The sequence below is a fragment of the Lepisosteus oculatus genome, chromosome 6 (assembly GCF_040954835.1).
Source record: "Lepisosteus oculatus isolate fLepOcu1 chromosome 6, fLepOcu1.hap2, whole genome shotgun sequence".
Taxonomy (NCBI): domain Eukaryota; kingdom Metazoa; phylum Chordata; class Actinopteri; order Semionotiformes; family Lepisosteidae; genus Lepisosteus; species Lepisosteus oculatus.
The window spans coordinates 10,207,118-10,226,551 of record NC_090701.1 but is presented as its reverse complement, the minus strand read 5'-3'; the positions used below and the strand labels follow the sequence as shown (position 1 = coordinate 10,226,551).

General features: G+C 38.5%; 1 protein-coding gene across 2 annotated transcripts in view; it reads left to right on the top strand.

Annotated features, from left to right (window-relative positions):
• The window catches only part of basp1 (brain abundant, membrane attached signal protein 1), a 52,281-nt gene extending 43,868 nt beyond the window's left edge, over positions 1-8,413 (top strand). For both annotated transcript variants that reach the window (XM_015354947.2, XM_015354946.2), the window contains exon 2: positions 6,680-8,413. In XM_015354947.2, the coding sequence (XP_015210433.2) occupies positions 6,691-7,428 (738 nt within the window). In that variant the 5' untranslated portion in view covers positions 6,680-6,690 and the 3' untranslated portion in view covers positions 7,429-8,413. The remainder of the gene's footprint in view (positions 1-6,679) is intronic.
• Positions 8,414-19,434: the final 11,021 nt, after the last annotated feature.

Here is a 19,434-nt window from a genome sequence, read left to right as displayed (position 1 = left end):
GGAATTCTCCTTTGTTAGAGAGGAAATTTCATTTCTTACAAGTGGGGGAGGGGAACTTGCATGATTCTTTTACCATCCATCTTTCTCTTTTTAAGAATGTATATTTGGACTTATTTCATGCCAAAGAAGATTATTATATTTATGTACTCCTGTTCATGTCCTGGGCTGTATAAAATTCTTGGACCAATTTTTATTGTGTTCACTTGTACTATGGGATGCAGTTTCCTGCTATGAGTCTGAATTATTCACCAGATGTGGTGTTTTCAAGTTTGTCCAATACATTCCAAAAACTGGGCCCTGCAGTCAAAACCTTTTAAAAAAAAAACACATTGTTTTTTCTTTTCTTTCCTGAGCTATCCATCACTATTTTTCCTTTGTGTTTTCCCTGGATATTGTCGAGTTAAGTTTTCATTTGGGACCCAGAAATCATTGGACCATTCCCAACTTTTGCAATAAATGGCTAGCTGTCTATGTCGCGTGCAGGGACTGCAAGAGCCCCCTGAAGCTAAAAGTTGCTGGACATTGATGCCCTATTTTGTGAGAAACCCATCTTTCGCTATCAATGAACAGACAGAATCTATTGTGCATGCCACAGTCATGTTCTGGAGTTTACTTCAAAGCAGCACTTGTATATAGAGTCCAAATGAAAGTATTCCTGAACTTCGGTTTAATTCTCATCTGGGAAACAGAAGTCATTGGAGCGTTCCCAAAAAATGACTTTAATAGTTAGTCATTTGGTTTTCTCACATGGTAATACTGACTTTTATCAGCATTGACTTTAACATGCTTGTCACACAATGCAGATAACTCTTAGTATTATGGCTGAAAGTTAAAATGCAACATTTTTTAGGGTAATAAATATATATAAGAATATTTTTTAGTAGATGTTTGAATATCCAGAAGTTTGGCCTGTAATTTTTATGCTTTTCCTTACGATTTAAAAAGTGTGTACCATCCTTATTTGAGCAGGACAGCAGAATTGAAGATTAAAATACCTCTTGTCTGGTTAAGCAGCAGTGCTACATAACCATGAAAGTTCTCGAAGGACCTATTTTTTAACGTGCTTATTTTTTTATTTGTATGCCATTTGCTGTTAATTTAGGATCTGCAGAGTGAACAGCACGGAGTTTTTAAATCCATGGGGTCATGTATAGAGTAAACACCAAGGCATGTTGCATAATGAAACAGAAGGTCTGAGATAAACACCCAAATCAAGCCAATAACACTGATTTAAATTGGATGATTTCTATTTTTAACATTAGTTCCAACATGTTATTCAATTTGCTCTCGTACACTATGTAGCATTACACAAAAGGTCTTTGGTTTTATGATCCTTTGCCCCCCATAACCTTTATAGAGTAAGAGCTGGTATCTCTCTCTTACTACATTCTGTGGTTTCTCTTGCACTTCCCTTTTCCACTGTTTCGTTCGCAGTTGACACACTGTAAGTGCGTCATCAGTTCCTTATCACTTGGTCTTGCTGAACTTGACTGCTGGCTCTGACTATTCTCCCATTCCCGGTCAATCAATGAATCAACCAGTATGTTTACCTTAATCACTGCTAGGGGAGGAAGAACAGAGAATTGCTTCTCAAACAAACGTCATGTGATCACGTGAAACATCATAAAAATCCCAATAACCATGATCTTTCTAAAACTATTTGTTAACCTCCAACAATAGCTGCCTTGTCAGAGATGGGGGGAATGCCACATTGATCAAAGTTGCAAAAGAAAAAGAAGAGGAAGACAGCTCATCATTTTTAGGTACTAGCATGAGCCATATAGAAGTAATTTAAGTGTACCACACTGTTTGCGTGTGTGAAGTAAACTGTGGAGTCACATTGTGGGTGATGATTCATAGGGATGCTTGAAGAAGCGGTTTTGATCAAGATGTTGGAGCCACAAAACTAGGGAGTCATTATTACTCACTCTCATTTATAATCTTGTGTTTTGAAATTCTTACTGATTGCAAATGGAAAATGGGGACATACAGTATAAATATTAATGACTTTAGATGCTCGAATCGTTGGATGGTACTTTGTCAAGTTAGGACGTTTTAGGCATATAGTTGTTTACAGTTTTGGTGTGGCCGGTCTGTAAACTTATAATTGGAGAAAAATTGATTTTTTTACAATTAGTGGCTATAAATAGGGTCTGAGGGAAGGAACAACAGCTACCACAGTATCAAGAGTGAAAATAACCTGGCTGTGATAAACATGTTGACTGTTGACTTGGTTTAACATAAAAAATGGTTTCCTTTTTTAAGCAGTTATGACATGGACACTGACAATACTCAGTTGCCATTGCCAGAATATTTTAGATTAAATTCAATTGTTATGCAAAGGTATGCAAAAAAACAAAATGAGGAATGAAAGGAAGGAATGACAAGTTCAATCAGCCTCATCTATCAGTAATTTGTTATCAATCCTGACGGCATTTCCTCACCTGAGCATTAAAAATACTATGTGTAGTTTCCTTCGCTCAAATACATTTTGCATCCCCCCTCTAACCCATCTCCAACTCTGCAGCTGCCCCTTGGTCACTACTCACTCTGGGGGTCCCAGCCTCCTCGTCCTATAGCCCTCAGCCGTAATATTTAAAGATGTGTCTCCAGTTTTATGTCCCACATTAAGACTGTTGAATGTTCTTAGTCTCCGTGTTAATTTTGGAAGCACTGCTGTGCTCTACTGTCTTGAGCCATTTTGGGCTTTCAGCTGCATTATGGAAAATCACATTAAACTCTTTTGTGGTTGCTGTTCTTCGTTGAATGCATTTAATTTCTTTCACTTTTATCTTTAGGCGTCTTACTCCATAAACAGTGCATTTCCGTTGCTCTGAATGCTCTTTTTTGTCAATTTTATGTTCAGGGGGACAAAACCTAAACACAAGTTTTCTTCATGTGAAGCATGAGATTATGTCTTTAGTGTCACATATTTAGATGTGAGCCCTGCAGTACATGAAAGGACAGCCTTGACAAAGAAAATGTTCGGACAGAATAGAGCAGACAAAAACACAACAGAATCAGGAAACCTGGAAACCGGGCCTCGTGTATTAAGCAGGGCCTGACTTCACTTCACTTCACTTCACTTCACTAGTGAAGGAACATGCCATTTATACCCCAGGTTGGAATGTGTGATAGGAGAAACTGGTAATTCCATTAATGTATCTGTATGGACTTGGGCATGTTTTTAGTGTCTGATTGAACTTTAATTCTCTAAGACGTGTCTTGTACCATGGCTTAGTTTGGTTTTGTGTGAACCTATTGTAAACATCATTCATTGTTTATTGAGGTGCAAAATGGCATTAACATTTCATTCGCCAATGAAAATTCCACTGAATTTCACAAGCAACTGCAAGCAAACCAATAGAACTGTTCAATCCGGTTTCATCTGTGAAGTTTAGAATCTTCCTTCATCTGTCTGAAAATTCAAAGTCATTTACATTAGTCTGCCATTCCCTACTATAGGTACCCCTGGGGTCACCATGCTGTACATCAATTGATTTCACAAGCAGCTATCAAAACTGAAAAGCTTTTCCATTTTAAAACACGTAAAACATTTTTTTCCCTTTTCACTGGATATTTTATATCAGGGAAGTAAAAATCTGTTTCTCAACAAGCATTATATTTTAGCGAGTGCACACTGTTTAAGAATTTCTGGAATTCTGCATAATTCGCAGTGGACAGACACTTGGTAATCTACATGCCTTGTCATGTGATATAACTTAAACTGTAATATCATATTTAGAATTTTACACTATCCTGCACGTTATTTCAACAAATAATTGTACCTAGTATGTTGTAGGCATTTAAACATATTCTGTCTTCTTTTAAAATGACATTGGGCCTTCAAAGTTTTCTAAGTAATATGAAATCTCTGGTATAACAGATCTAAAAACATCATAACTACAAAAATATCTCCTGCTGTAACAGTTAAATGTAACAGTAATTCAAATATGTTTTATCTAAGTCTTTAGCTTTAAGAAGTGTTATGTCTTTAAACGAAAAATAAATGAAAGTGTTATGCAAGTAGTGTGGTCTTGACATATAGTCTGCCGAAGTGGAGATAACCCAGTTTTGCCACAACAATAACTTGACACTTCTCCCCCCTCAGCTGATAAGGAAGAGGTTTATGAGGGCGGTGTGACAAACAGAAGAGAACACAGGGTCTGTTTTGTCTAAGTTTATGGAGATATGGATACATACTGTACTGTATACTCCCAGGAAAATGTCCTGGTCCTGAATTTTCAGAGAGACTCTGGAAAAACATCTCTATTATTAATGCAGGATGGATTGGGGGGGGGATGAAAACAGCATTAAACACCTTTTGAGCTTTCAAATTCATGTGACAAGAGTTAGTTTTACTAGTTTTACTCCTCCAGGAAAACTCTGAAGCAGGGCACAACCAAACTCCAGACCCTCTGGAACATCTAGATAATAAGACACTTAAATTATGAAAATCTTAGTCAAAGGAGCTGTTAAAAAAGAAAAGTATAATCCATTTATCTTTTGCATTTGGGGTGGCTCATATTGTCAGGACAGAATGACAGTTTCAGATGATTACTTTTCCATTTTTTGTCAACCTCTCGCCCTGGGTTTGCAGTGCCATGTAGCTCTTGACCCTGCAAACTGTGTGCATTGCAGTGCAGAATGACAGTAAAGCAAACACAATCAAATACATATGTTGCAGCAGTAAAAGATAATTTGCTCCTCCACTTCTGAAATAGCCTCCTAGCCTTCTATGAGAAAAGTGTGTGCTTTTATTGTATACAGTAGTTTTTGGAGAACATGTCTAGGAATAGTAGATCATAGCAGCACATATTTCAATAAGGGGTAAAAGAATACAAATATGAAGGATTCATACAAAGCAAAGTTTTACCTTGTGTCCCCAAGCATTTTTGTGTTTTATGCACTCTTTCTCTGTCCTAAATACTTAACTGGTTGCCTCTTTAGTGCTATGGTGTGGATGAGTGAAGCTGAGCAAACAGTATGTGAGAACTCTTAAGAACAGTTGCCAGTCAGCCAGAATGTTTTATTCATTTCCTGTAACAGCAACCTCCATTATTTACAGATAGAGCAGCAATCGGAGGAGTGGAAGTAGCCACAGGTCTTTAAAAATGGTAGTATCTCTAATAGAACTGTAATGGACAGTACGGCTCTTTTTTTCTAACACTAGGACTGCCATTTTGGTATCTTGTGGATGGCATGGTAACTATTGCATTGAATATCGTATTAGTGACCAGTTTCCATTACACACCAGAAAATAAGCAGTGCAAAACATTGTCTATTTCAAAATTTCTGAAGTACTGTATACAAGTAATCCTTATTTGATGGCTGACAATGGACAGATGGCCTTTATAACCCATGGAGCCTGGCTCAATAAAGCTGTCAGCATTTCCCTGCCAAGTGCCCATAGATTTGATATGAAAGAGGTTTAGACAGCGTCTGCCTACCACTTTAATTCCAGTTTGGCAGAATTTCTGTTTCTGCATCTCTGACAGAGTCTCTTAATTACCTCATTAATACAGTAACTAATTTTAAAATCAATATTCTTGCTTTCTTCACTTGAAACTTGAATGTATTCAGCGGTTTTGGTTCTAAAATGTTGCATTTTGCCATGAGCCTTGATTATTTGCAGGTTTTTATAGTCTTCCTGAAATGTTGATTTTGTGAATTGGCCATTTGATACCATTTCTATGGTAATGTACTACCATCTAGGCATTTGGCAGAGTTAGAAATCATTTTGCTCTGCCTTATTGCAATACAGTACAAAGTAAGAATTAAACCTGCTATGCATGTACATATGCAATGTGCTTTCTAGGGATCTGTTTTAGATGACTGTCTCTACATATTCAACCTGAAATGGGCTATTTATCCAACAATGTTTTTCTTGAAATATTCATGCAATATATATATATACACAAACATATGTAGCTTGTATGCAAATAAATTAATTGCCCGTATTGCCGGAACAATGTGTTCTGCAACTGCTAGATCATTAACAGTAGGCTCTGATATGCTTATTGTGATAGTAGTAATACTTGGGCCAGTATTCTTTTTGTAGACTCTCTAGAGCTTTTTTTCTATTAAACATTATGTAAACTTTTTCCTGTTCTTTAGTTATTGCTCACTTTGTTTCTGAAGTGTTTTGGCATATACTTTCATGTAACTGATTAAAAGCCTTTTTATGCCATATTCCTTCATGCCTTAGAGTGCAGATTAAAGGTTATTCATTGTGGCAGGATTTACTAGGAAGAATCTAAAAAGGGTCTCTAACGTTCTGTATTTATAGAACACTTATTCATCAGCGTGTTGCAAATAAAAAAAAAACATTTTAACATGAACGAAAAACACTACTCACTGAGGAACGATTACTGAACAGGCAATGTTGTATATCTGTCGTCAGGGTAAAAACCTCCCGTCTTATTTTTATCTTATTTTTCACTGACAATTGAAAATATATACTTCCTATATTAAACCGATTTCACTTAAAGAATTATGATGGGAATAATGCTGTTTTTTCCTGAAGAGTAGCTTTGTCAGTTATCAAGGGGGAAATTAAAAGGACTTTTTCCTTTTTTCAGTTTTTGTTGGCGCCAATTACGATGACAGATTTTTTTTTTCATTCCTCCAGGATGCTCACTGGCCTTTTTTCTTTCTTTTCTGTTTCCTGTTTTACCAGACACCGAGAAAATGGGAGGCAAGCTGAGCAAGAAGAAGAAGGGCTACAATGTGAACGATGAAAAAGCCAAGGACAAGGACAAGAAAGCCGAGGGAGCCTCGGCGGAGGAGGGCGAGGCCCAGAAAGAGAACAAGGAGGAGACACCCGCTGCGGCAGACAACAACGAAGGAGCCAATGAAAAGACTGAGAAAGATGCCCAGCCCGTTTCCAACCAGACGGCGAGCAAGGAGGAGGACAAAGAAGCAGCCGCTAAGGAGGAGTCCGCCAAGGCCGAAGCTGAGAAACCCACTGCTAATTCTGAGCCAAAGGATGAGGCGCCTAAGAGCACAGAGCCGGAAGACAAACAGAAGCCTGCTGCCCCGGCGGCCACTTCTGCTCCCGCCGCCGCTGCCGCGTCCGAGCCCAGCGGGGAAGTAAAGGCCCAGGCTCCCGCGCCACCGGTCACGGAGGGCAAGGTAGAAGTCAAGGAGGAGGCCGACGCCAAAAAGACTGAGGCCCCCGCGGCTCCAGCCGCCAAGGAAGCGAAACCCGAGGCGGCGCCGGCCGCGGAGCCAAAGCCGACGGAAGCCGCCCCCGCCCCCGCCCCCGCCGCCGCCGCCGCCGCCGCTCCTCCCAAGGAGACCGCCGCGAAAGACGCAGCCCCTAGCTCTACAACGGCTGCCCCCGACAGCGGGGCTCCAGCACAGGAGGCGAAAGCCTCCGAGGTTCCCGCCGCCAACAAGGATCAAACCGTAGCAGTTCAAGATTAACGGACAGCCTCTTTTAAACAAAACGACAAAGACGACGACGACGACGACAACAAAAAAACAAAAACAAAACAAGAAAACCCACCCACATAATTATTTTTCTCTGCTGTAGTAACGAACTCGATCAAAGTCCGTTTTTGACCTCCCCATTCCCATCCATGCCCCCTGGGTTCCCCCTCACTGCCACCTCACTCATTCCACCAGGAGATGTCAGATGCTCATGCTCATAAACCATTGTTTTTCCTGGACTATCTTGCTGCAGATGTCTGAAATTGAAATGGAAAGGGTAGAATCTACTTAACAGCTGTACATGCACTCCGCCAGTCCCACCGAAACCCTCCTGGGTGCTATGTTTTCTACTCTGCCTGTTGGGTCAGTGCTAAAACAATCAAGTCGTGATATTTGCTCTGTGTTACTTAAGTTGTTTTTCTTTTCTTTTTTTTTTAACTTTGCGCTATTGTTGTTGTTGCTTTTTTGCTACCTGTATTCCACAGGTTAGAGCCATCACTTTCAGACACAGTAAGAACTTAACAGTTCGCGATCTTTCAGTGCCAATCTGATAGCAGCAGTTTTTTTTCTCTTTTTTTTCCTTTTTCTCTGTCATCCTGTCTTTTATTTCTTTAATTTGGAACTGACATATCGACCATATTTAATCAACCTAGCTAAACTCTCTCTCTCTTTGTCTCTCTTTCTCTAGATATATAAATATATATTTCCTTCTCTTTAGGTTTCTGTCTCTTCCTCTCTTGACAAGTAAATGCATGTCTGTGGTTGGGTGCACCTGTAGTTCTGTCTTTCGGTCAAGTGGAAATGGAAAAAAAAAGTCTGCATTCATTGCAATTACAGTCTCTCTTCCATTCCGTGTCACTGACACCACCACACCACTCATTGGTACAAAAGAAAAAAAATTGTAATATGGATGCATTAAAATTATATGTACTTGTATAAATGGTGCAACAGTAATAAAATGTAAGTAATGGGAAAAAAATTGCAGGTAATGTTTTTTTTTTACCAAATGGCATTTCCCAATGCTAACACAGTTGCTTGTGCCTCCTTTCATGGTATTAGAATTTCTTAGCAACAGAATAAAATACAGTACCTTACTGTAGTATTTTGGTTGAAACTATAGTTTTATGCAGTGCAATTTTCTGCTTCAAAAATATTTCATTCTTTGATGGTATAGTGGTGTTAGGGTAAGAGTTTTCAGTTTTGAGGGATGTTTTGCTTCTCTTAATCTGTGTAGAATGTTTTATTTCAGTCCTTCAGATTTTTCAAGTGTTGCAGGTCACATGTGATTAGTGGAGGCAAACGTTATTGTTGTAATATTGTACAGTACATTTGCTGAAAGAGCAGGGCAGTTCATGCATCCCGTTGTACTGATAACAAACACTAAGTAATATATAGATATGCAATTGTCAGTTAAGTGGGATTAGGCATTCAGGGAAACGTTTTTCGATTGGAAAGTGATAAATATTTAGAAAGAACAGATAAGGGGGAAAATGCTCAGTCTAAGGTGAAGTATTTATGGGAGTACCACAAGCACCTGTAGTAGGATCACTGCTTTTCCTAATTTCAGTGATCTAGTTTCTGGTGTAGTTTTTAAAATAGACAAAATTTGCAGACTATACCAAAACAAGAGGATTAACAAGCACTGTAGAAGCAGAAAATGAAATTCAATAAATACAAAATAGTAACTGAGCTGAGCTAGAGGAGGCTTTTTTTCTTGAATGATTGTTGACACATTCATTTACATCATCTAGATAATATGGGGAAGCAATCGAAAATTCAAAATGTCAGTAAGAATTTTCATAAAAAATGTGATTTTAAAATTGTATACGACACTAGTAAGGCCTCATTTAAGATATTGTACAGAATTTTGGACACCACATTTAAGAAATAAATATTGGTTTTTGCATGCATTTCCAAAGTAATCCAATATTACTACTGGAATTAGTCCATAGGACTTCATGGTTTAAAGGAATGCCCGATGCTGACATACTCATAAACAGCAAAGGCTTTGAGGGCAACTGATGCAAATATAGGAAAGTTCCCTTGAAGCAGAGAGTAGGAGGAATTTATTTTCCCAAAATTGATGTGGTCGTATAAACCAAGCTACCCAGTCATGTTATTGAAGCCAATACCCTGGCTTCTTTTAAGAAATGGCCAGATTAGATACTCAGATCAATTGGCTACTAACTCCCAAACTGTCTAATTGGCCCAGAGGAGCTCTTCCTCTTCATAGCTCTTTTTACTATATGTTCTTGTGAATCTTAGTTGGATGGAAAAGACTTCGCTTAAATATTTTCTAATCCCAAGTGAGGAGTACAACGCTGAAAAGTTCGATTTTTTAGATTTTTAAAATCAGTTTCATTCTTTGCATTGATTCTAAAGGAGTGTAATTTGTACAGTATGTTCGGTATCGCAATACCCAGATGCAAAGCAATGCTCCGTCATATGCCATATGCACTAAACAATGCTTAGTCCACAAAAAGAAAAGTCAGTTTTCTCAAAGTCTTGTTGAAATATATTTCTCAAAATATTGATTTTGAGAAAAAAAATGTTTTCGATATTTGGCTAAAACTGACCTGAAACAGAGCTACTTTGATCTAATAAAATCACACTGCTGTGGGGTGTATGCTGAGATGTTGCAGACCCAAGCGCTAGGGCACCACAGTCCAGGGAGAGTGGCCAGCTTACTGCACCTCGGGTGACGTGAAACGGGCTGGCACAGCACAGCGCCAGCCTGAGGTCAGACCGTCCAGATAAGTACTGGCCGGGCTCCAGGAGAAAGCGCAGCACAGAGTGTCGGACTCTCCACAGGTACGATTCCTCACGGCCCAACTCCTGGAGCGAGGGCCGAACGGGGTGAAGGACAGTCCGCCGGAATCACCCGGGATGCAGGCAGGCAGGCTGGGACGGCAGCTGGAACGCGGGGAAGGCAGGTGCCTCCGGGGTCAGGAGCTTGCGCTCGTTCCAGAGCGTAGCGCAGGGCTGAGGGGATCGACTCATTGGCTGGGCAGGATACTCCCCAGCCAGGACGGTTGTCTAGGAGGCACGCCTATGCCGCCCTGAACAGGGCGCACACCCTTTGGGGGTCTCTTGCTGAGATCAGGCAGGCACATACCATCAGGAGGGACTTCTAAGGTGCACCAGAGATCAGGCCGAGGGAGTCATCTGCAGAGTCCGGATCCAAAACGGATCCTCTTCCGCACTCGGAGGCCCACACAGGGGCAGCGCTCCCAGCTGCAGCCCTACAGGACTGGAAACAACGGGAACAGGAAGGACTCTGCTGGGAAGCTGGAAGGTGGCTCGGGAGTGGAGTGGTGAGTGCCGGACCGCTGAGGAGAGGCAGGGCAGGGTTTAAATCCCCCAGGGCGCCTGCTGCCGTGAGAGTGCTCTGCGTGTCCTGTCTCCAATCAGGGCAGAGCAAATGCATGACCATCAGCCACTGCAACTGCGACATGCCGCTGAGGTGAGGGGCGAGGTATAGCAATGCCCTGCTGTGATACAGTGGAGCAACCTTAACACTTCCCCCGGGCATCAATTACTTGGCATTAATAATATTACAATTTCTTGAAAACTCTAGACCAACACTAAATCAGCAGAAACCATATATTTAAGTCATATATTTAGAATGTATATTTGTCCTTTAATACTGTATAAAAATGACCTGAAATTTAAAATGTGAGAGAAATATTAATAACATCAATTAATAGCTAAAATATATATACTTGAATGATTAATAATTATATATCTAGTTTTTTTCACATTCCATTCTTGGCTTTGGAAATTTCAGGGTTACAATCTCCAAATTATTGTACAATCCTGATACTTTGATTTACTCTTTCTCTCATTTTTAGTTGAGAATTGCTCTTCTCTTCAGACCTCTCAATTTGGAATCACAGGTTGCTAGTGAAGCTGTCTTTAGGTCCCGAGACCACCCATTGGGAGAATGAAGACTCTGCACATGTTCCCGCAAAAATGTGCTGTCTGAACGAGCAACTCTTTCTCATCCCGCTGTTCCTCCGGTTCCTGCAGCAGAGTTCCCATCCACTGTGTAGGAAGAGCTGCGCAGCACTCGCTGCAAGCAAATGAGCAGGCATCCGCTGTGTGCCAAAGGGTAAACTCTATGTGTTTTCAACTAAGGTGGCTTGAATGGCCAAATGTGGGTCATGGGGCAGTGCTTGTGTGTGGTATCTTTGAGTCACAGGAGGCTAACAGAAATCGGATCTAAAAGAGGAATATAGGACTCATCATGTGCTCTGAGTGAACATCTTGCCCAGTTAAGTCTCCGTGAGAATGGCTTATGCACCCCCTCCCCATAACTGGAAGACTCAAGAATTGCATTTAATGTTAGCAAAACTCTTTTTCGGAAAACATAGGCCTTAGTAGTCCCATAGCTCCTTCAGATATTCAGTCAATGTTAATCAACAGTAAAGAAACTGCTTGTGAATTAGACAACTAAGTACAAGATGTGTGAAGCATTATGTGTGCAGGCCATGTGATTAGGATTCAGCACATCTATCACAGTGGTGTTATGGTATTTACACAAATTACTGGCACAAGTACAAAAATTAGAACCAGCAAGTAAACAGCCATGTTTTGTCTTGTCGTCTACATTGAAGGTCAGCACAGAGAAAATATTTAAACAAATCTAACTTCTTATAGGAAGTGCACATTTGTTGATAGCTTCTGGTTTAGTTTTACAAGTAAAGGGATACTAAACAACAGCCACAGAGAGTAGCTTACAAATGAGATGGGACCCATTCAGCTATATTATTTTGTTGACAAAATGGAAAGATGTAAGGTTGTGTTATAAAAAAAGATAATAATTTAACACAGGAAGGATTATGATTCCCTTAAGTATATTCTATTTAATAAATATGATCCCTACCGCCTGGTTCAGATCAATGACTCATTTAATAAGTATAAGACAGTATAAAAGTACAAAACAAATGTACTTTTTAGAGGCTATCATTCTGGTATGGTAATTTCTACCAAACGTTCTACCAAAAAAATTATACTTTCCTCTCAGTATCCCTATTTATTTTCATATTCTTTATCTTACTTTTTAAGTATTCAGGCACGCAAAAATCTCAGGGTTGAACATCACCTAATCATCCCATCTTAGTTGGGCATAGAGCGACTGGGTGTGTCATGTTGCCAAGTCCTTGTCCTCCACAACACGAACTGAGCTCCTGAGTGTGACTGTCTATAACATAAAGAAACTGAGTGCAAAATATTTTATGGGGCTCCAAGGTGGCTCACCAGTAAGGTGCTTGCCTAAAGTGTAGGTTAAGCCTTTGATTCCCCAGGCAGTGTCACACAACTGGTAGAGAACCAAATACTGAGTCTTAACAACCAGCAGTTCCTAACTGTGCAGGCATCTTCTATAAAATTACATTCCTACTCTGTTTTTGTTCTCCTGTGCTTTATTTATCTGATACTTTGACTCTCTCCCTTAAACCTGAAGAAGGCTCCACGGCCGAAACATTGTGCTTCTTTTCTTTACCTCTCAGCATGGAATGAATGTTTACCTGTTCCTTTGCAGCTTATGTTTGCTTCCCCAATTATAATTTTTCCAATGAAAGTATTATTTTACTTTTTTGGGTAATTTCTCAATATAAAATCCAAAAGATTTTTAGGTAATATCTTGGTATAAAATCCAGAAGATCGTAATGTGAATCTGAGCACTGCTCGAAAATGTCACACACAGACATGCTGTACTGAAGAGAAATGTTTCCTCTTGGTGTTTTTCATTAATTCCAGAGAGCCTAATTGACCCCTCTAGCTACCATTGAAGAGTAGAAATGTTCACCTCATCAGGCAAATCAATGTGATGGTTAACCTTTAATTAAGTGAGGAAGAATATTCTCTTCACAGTAATCCTAGGTAAGTTTGTGAGGAATGTATTTCCAGAACTGTTCCAGCTTGTAGTCTTTTCCATGACTGAGATTTGAATTTAAACAAGATTACATTTTTATATTTTGTATTTTACATGGCAAAACTGCCTAACTGAATATTGATATTCTACCAGTGAGATTAAAACAGTAAACTCCATCCATGGTTTTTCTGGTAATCTATGTCAGGATGGAGTACTGTATGTCTCAGAGGTATGGGGAACAAGGTAGGACTGAGAACTACATACCGTTAACTACCCACACCCTGGAGGGATGCAGGTCCATTGCAAGTCCACAGAGAAACTGACAATATGGAATAGTCCATCCGACATAGTCAGTGGGTCATTGTGGTGTGGGAGTACTTGTGTCATCTGTCCCCTTCAGTGTTCACATGTTAGTGGGGATTCTGATTCAGAGGCATTCAGTCATAATCCATCTGTTCTTCATTTGGTTGACTTTGCCTTTGAGAATTCTGAATACTTGTTTCAGGTCCCCTTGTAGTTTTCTATGTTTAAGCCTATATAATTTCAGTTTCTTTAGCCTGTCCTTGCAGAAAATTCTCTTACGTCCAAGAACGTGTCTAGCTGCTCTTCTCTGTAATTATTCCAGAGCAGCAATATCAAAAGAGGCCTTACTACTGCATGATTAAATGTTTAAATAATATTATTTAAAATCTATCTATTTAACAATACATCCCAACAGTTCACTTCCCTTATTGCATATGAAAGCCTTATTGAGAATATGACACTTTGGTATGGAAACCTGGTGTTGAAAAGCAACACCAAACTGTCCAGAATTGTAAAAATGGCAGGAACAATAATTGGGAAACAGCAGCCCCAGCTCAGTGATTTATATGCTCCCATCAGTAACATGGTATAGGGTATCAAATTCAAATAAAAACATTTATAAGAAGTCTCTTGTCCCCTTTGCAATAAAACTGCTCAATGAATGTACAGTAGATGTAGTCCCCCCACCTATTTATTTATCCATCTTTTTATGTATTACATACACAACTGTTGTTGTGAATTCATGTGACTCTATTTGACTTTTATGTTTTGCTTGTGTGTTTTGTACTTTGGGGGAAGCCAAAGACAAATTTCCACAGTAGTGGACAATAAAATATCTATTAATTGCTTTATTCTCTAGAAGATTACATTATACATCTTTGTTAAAAGTTGCCTCATCTATCTCAGCGTTTATCTGTTATATTTATAGTTTATGTTTTTGCTGCCTAGACCTGTCTACATTAAACATCATCTGCCAGGTGTTTGCCCGGTCTTGAATTTCATCTAAATCTTTTTTGCTTTTATTTGGTGTTTGTATAGTGCTTGTTAATCCCCCTGATTTGGTATCATCTACAAAAGTGGCTATTTTATTTACTATACCTGAATCAAAATAATTGATTTTTACTTGGAAAAGTAGTGGTCCTAGGTTAGACCCTTGCAGTACTCCACAAATTAAATCACCTCAATTTGAGAATTGAGTTCTTATCTGTACTGACTGTTATTTATTAACCAATTCTGTCCACACACACATTCAGTGTTTTCTATGAAAGAACATAGTCAATGTAAAAGATATGCACATTGCAAGTTATATTGTTATCTACAAGTGAGTAGAAGAGGGTGAGATTAAGGTTCGACCTTATCCCAAACTTTTGTTTAAAACTTAACTTAAAGCAATTGTAGATTACAATGATTGAATGTTTTACTTTATTTCTGGCACTATAATGAATAATTGGTGGTGAATGTAGATACTGATTTCATTAGCTTCTGTTACTGGGAAGACGAGAGCAGTTAAGTTAAACCTTTAATGTATTATTGACTTACACGATTCTGACTTTGGTCATACAGTATGTTCCAGTTTATTACAGGCTACAAAAAAATAAACTTGTTTTTCTTAGCACCATCAATTCAATTGGACACAGTTGTTTCTGTTTGTTTCTTCAAACAAATTGCAAGCCAAAAATCATTTTTATTTTATACTTCTCAGCCAAGGTGATTGACCAATCTCGTTATCTTATTATATTTGAGTCACATACTGTACAGCAGTGGGGTGTACTGGGTTTTTAATAAGGTCAGGTTAGACTCCCTGTGGTCCCTAGCAACAATCCCTGTGGCTGCTAGCCCTTAGCAACCATTGGTGTCAGGAAGCATTGAAACAATAATTATTTTTCTTTATATTGTCTGCACTGTTCAGAAACAAAAAACATGATAAATCATTTCAGATAAACACTAAAAATTCAGAAAAACATTTTGGAACAAAATCTGTACTCTCTACTTCTCTTTTTAGTCATTTTTACCTTGTTAATACTTTTTTCATTTTAATTATTACTGCTGGAAATTAAATATTTCTTCATATCTGTAGCTATAGGTGTGATCATTTTTGATAAAGTCACTCTGCATGATAAAAGAATACATTGATTGCCATGAAATAGTGTTTGCAGTTCTTGAAATATACTCGTATTGTGTAGTTGTATACTATCCAAACAATTAATACCAGCCTCTCACATTTAAACACAAGGCCTCTTGCACTTGTGCAGGTGCAGCCAACTAAAGATTAGCTTGTTATTATTTCAACCTGAAACAAGTGGAGGTCTCTAACTCTGACAACACAAGAATCAAATACTCTTGATCACAATTTTACCAGTGAGACAACTCTTTGGGTGTACAGTACGTTTAATTTTTTGTACACTTGTTAGTACACCAGAGAATCTGAGTGATGTTTTGTTTAGCTTAATTTGACTTTCTTATTAATGACACTATACAGATAATTATGTGTAATTTGTGTGTTTGATGCGGTTAAGCAGGTAAAACACTCAGTAAGTACAGTACAAGGCTGAAAAAAGGAACGTTGAAAGGTGAAAATGTTCAAAGCAAAGTACAGGTCCAGTTCGGAGTGAGGACAGAAGTGCTGTTTCGCCCTCTTCTCATACATAATGGTTAGATATCATAAGACGCTTCCGTATCACTTTTCATATGACAGAAGCACAGAGAAACCATAACAAATGACGGTGCAATCCATAGACTGTTGGAATAAAAATATTTGTAGAAAACATCTTCAGAACTGGTGCCCCTTCCATTTTTGGGGGAAAACAAAAACCCTGTTGGCTAAACTGTGGGGTTGAAGTTAGAATTACATTTGGATTTGAAGCATCTACCTTTGAGTAAACTTTCTTTATTGCATTCATTCTGTATAAGAAGAAAACTGAGGAGTCTCCTTCTAACCTGAGGAAAATACTGTTACTGTATACATTGTGCTTAAAAAGGAGAAAATCTGACAATGTCTTAAGCACTACTCTGTTAATGGAGAAGCACATTAGATCCACAAGCGCCTTGTATTCTGTCCTTTGGTTTGGAGGTGAACTTAAAAGCAACACTCTACTATCCTTGCATCTGTTGAGGCAGTCAGAAAAGCCACTGAATTTCAGAAACAGCTGGAGCAGTGCTATTCAGTTTTCAAACATCATGCTTTTTGGCTTACAAGGACTTCAGGGGTTCTGCTGGAATCCCCTTTGAATGGAGCTTTCCAAAGCTTAAGGCTGGTCAATTTCAAACAAGTCTGTCATTTAATTTACTGTTTTCTCCTTCATACCAAAGATGCCCACATCAAAAAGAAATGTCTGTGTACATCAAAAAGAATCCAAGTCTGTGAAATTAATAAATAAAGATTCCCTATACCCTACTTGGTAGTTAGGAGATATCACACACCTGCCTGATGTGAGTCTTTGTGGTTTTGTTGCTGGCAAAGCACTTTTTCTCTTTTGAAATATTATTAAAATATCTCTTTGAGCCTGCCACCTTTTTTGAGTCCATATGCTTTATTACATGCATGACATTTTTGCTAAAGTGTGCTCTAGATTGTGTCTGAATAATACTACAGAATGTAATTCAATGGAAGAAAAATAGCAAATTTAATGTCTATGTCAATGGAGTTATAGTGTTAAATATCTTAAAATTGACATTGACAAAGCTTATACAGAATGGCCATTAAATGATAAAAAGATCATTTCATTTTGCTATTCTCCTGTTATGTAATAGTTTAAAATAAACCTCATTTTGCCAAAATATTTCCTGAGCTAAAATAATGTGGAATCACTAGATTTATATGGCAATTTGTCACATTTTCAGTAATCTATAAATAAGCTAAACGTTACCTTGTACAGCCTTCTACCTGGGAACTGTCGATCAGTACTGTTAATTGTGTTGTTAAGAAATCAGACTTCTCTTCATCCAATAAAACAAAAAGCATTGTATCTTTCATTTGAAATTTAATTTCAGAATTTCATCTGTTTTAAAAAAAACAAGTTGTGAGCATATGTGCATGTGCACTATGGAAAGGCATGATGTCAAAATCAGACTTAGGGAGCACAAAAAAACAATAAACGCATACTAGCAAAAATACTACTCTAGTTGATTGAGATTGATTGAGATTAGGGCTCCAGTGCTCCGGCTGGATATTTTTAGTTTACGTTATAAAGAGGAAGTTAGGAAAGTCTTTTTTGCAATAGTCGCTTTAGCCAGACACAGGAATTCAAACCTTTAAGCACATATAGGAGCAACTGAAAACTGTATTAGTCAAGGACATTTGTTGTTTTAGTTCTGAAACATTTCCGTTAGTTCAATACTACTTTTACAATGCACTTGCTTTCAAATCAATAAAAATATTGAAAACTAAAGAGATTCCTTCAGCTACAGCTGAAAATGTCAGGGTTGTTTTCATGCTTCTCAAAATAAAACACCAAAGTAAAAATGATTAAGCAATAAAAAATCAAACTGGTCACATCACATGTTGCTCTCATCTGGTAGCAATAAGTGTAACCTTATATTATGGATTAACGTAGTCTACAAGTCCTGCATCGTTTCAAACACACATCTGTTTTCTATTTGCCAGTCTGAAAATGATCACATCTCAATAACTATCATGCATCAACATTCTAAAAAAATGTTCTCTGCTTTGAGTAGACATTCAAATCTACTGAAAATGATCAAAGTTTTTAGTTAGACATGTTGTTGTTTTAGGTGCTGAACCTGATTCATCGTTCTTCATTTAATTCTGAACTGATTTTAATTAGGGGAGCAATTCAATTAACCCACTATCAATTGATACAAAAATAACTTATTGTACAGTATATACTTAAAATGTATCAGAAGGTGATAGTAGTTTATCACCTCAACAGTACCTCTTAGATTATTTTTTCATTTCTAATATGTAATTTTAACCTCCCACATTTTGAAGATTCCTTTGTCTGCTGTATTCTGTTTTCTTTCACCTTGTTAATTGTGGTTAGATCTGCTTCCCTTTATTTCTTCCCCTAACTTAAATGTGAACCTTTAAACTCTTTCTCACTGATTCTTTTTTCTTTCTGATTTTCTTTCTTGATCATTTTTATTTTCTTTCTCTTAATGGCTCTTCCCTGGAGGACAGGAAACCACTTCAAAGAAGCAGTCTTGCTGAATCATGGCCCGTTGGATGTACTTTGCAAATAATCATATTTGGCACTGATTAAAGGTAAATTTCAACCATATTGTAATCGTAATGAATTCATTTAAAAATTGATAATTACTCTGAGGCGTGGCAAGGTGGCACACTTGTTAAGATTGCAGCTTTGTAGTGCTGAGGCCCTGGGTCCAGCTCTAGGCCAGGGGTGCTGTTTGCATGGAGTTTGTATGTTCTTCCCATGTTTGGGCAGGTTTCTTCTGGGTGCTCCGGTTTCTTCCCACAGTCCAAAAACATACTGGTAGAATAACTTGCCTCTGGGAAAACTGGCCCTAATGTGAGTGTGTGTCTGCGGATCTGCCCTGTGATAGTCCCATCCAGGGTGTACCCTACCTTGTGCCCTTTGCTTGCCAGTATAGCCTTGGGCTCCTCTGTGACCCTGAAATGGAAGAAGCAGCTAAAAATTGTAGGGATTGCTCTGCTAAAGCTGTCATCCAATGGATAAATGGTGCCAGAACAACCACATGCTATCACACAGAGACTCAATTCTGCTTAAGCTAAGGATGGAATGATTAAGTGCTGATGACTGAGATGGTCTGAAATTCTGTACAAAGCACAATGATCTGTGATATCGGATTGACTAATCTAAAGAGCTTTTTTACTGAAAATATTC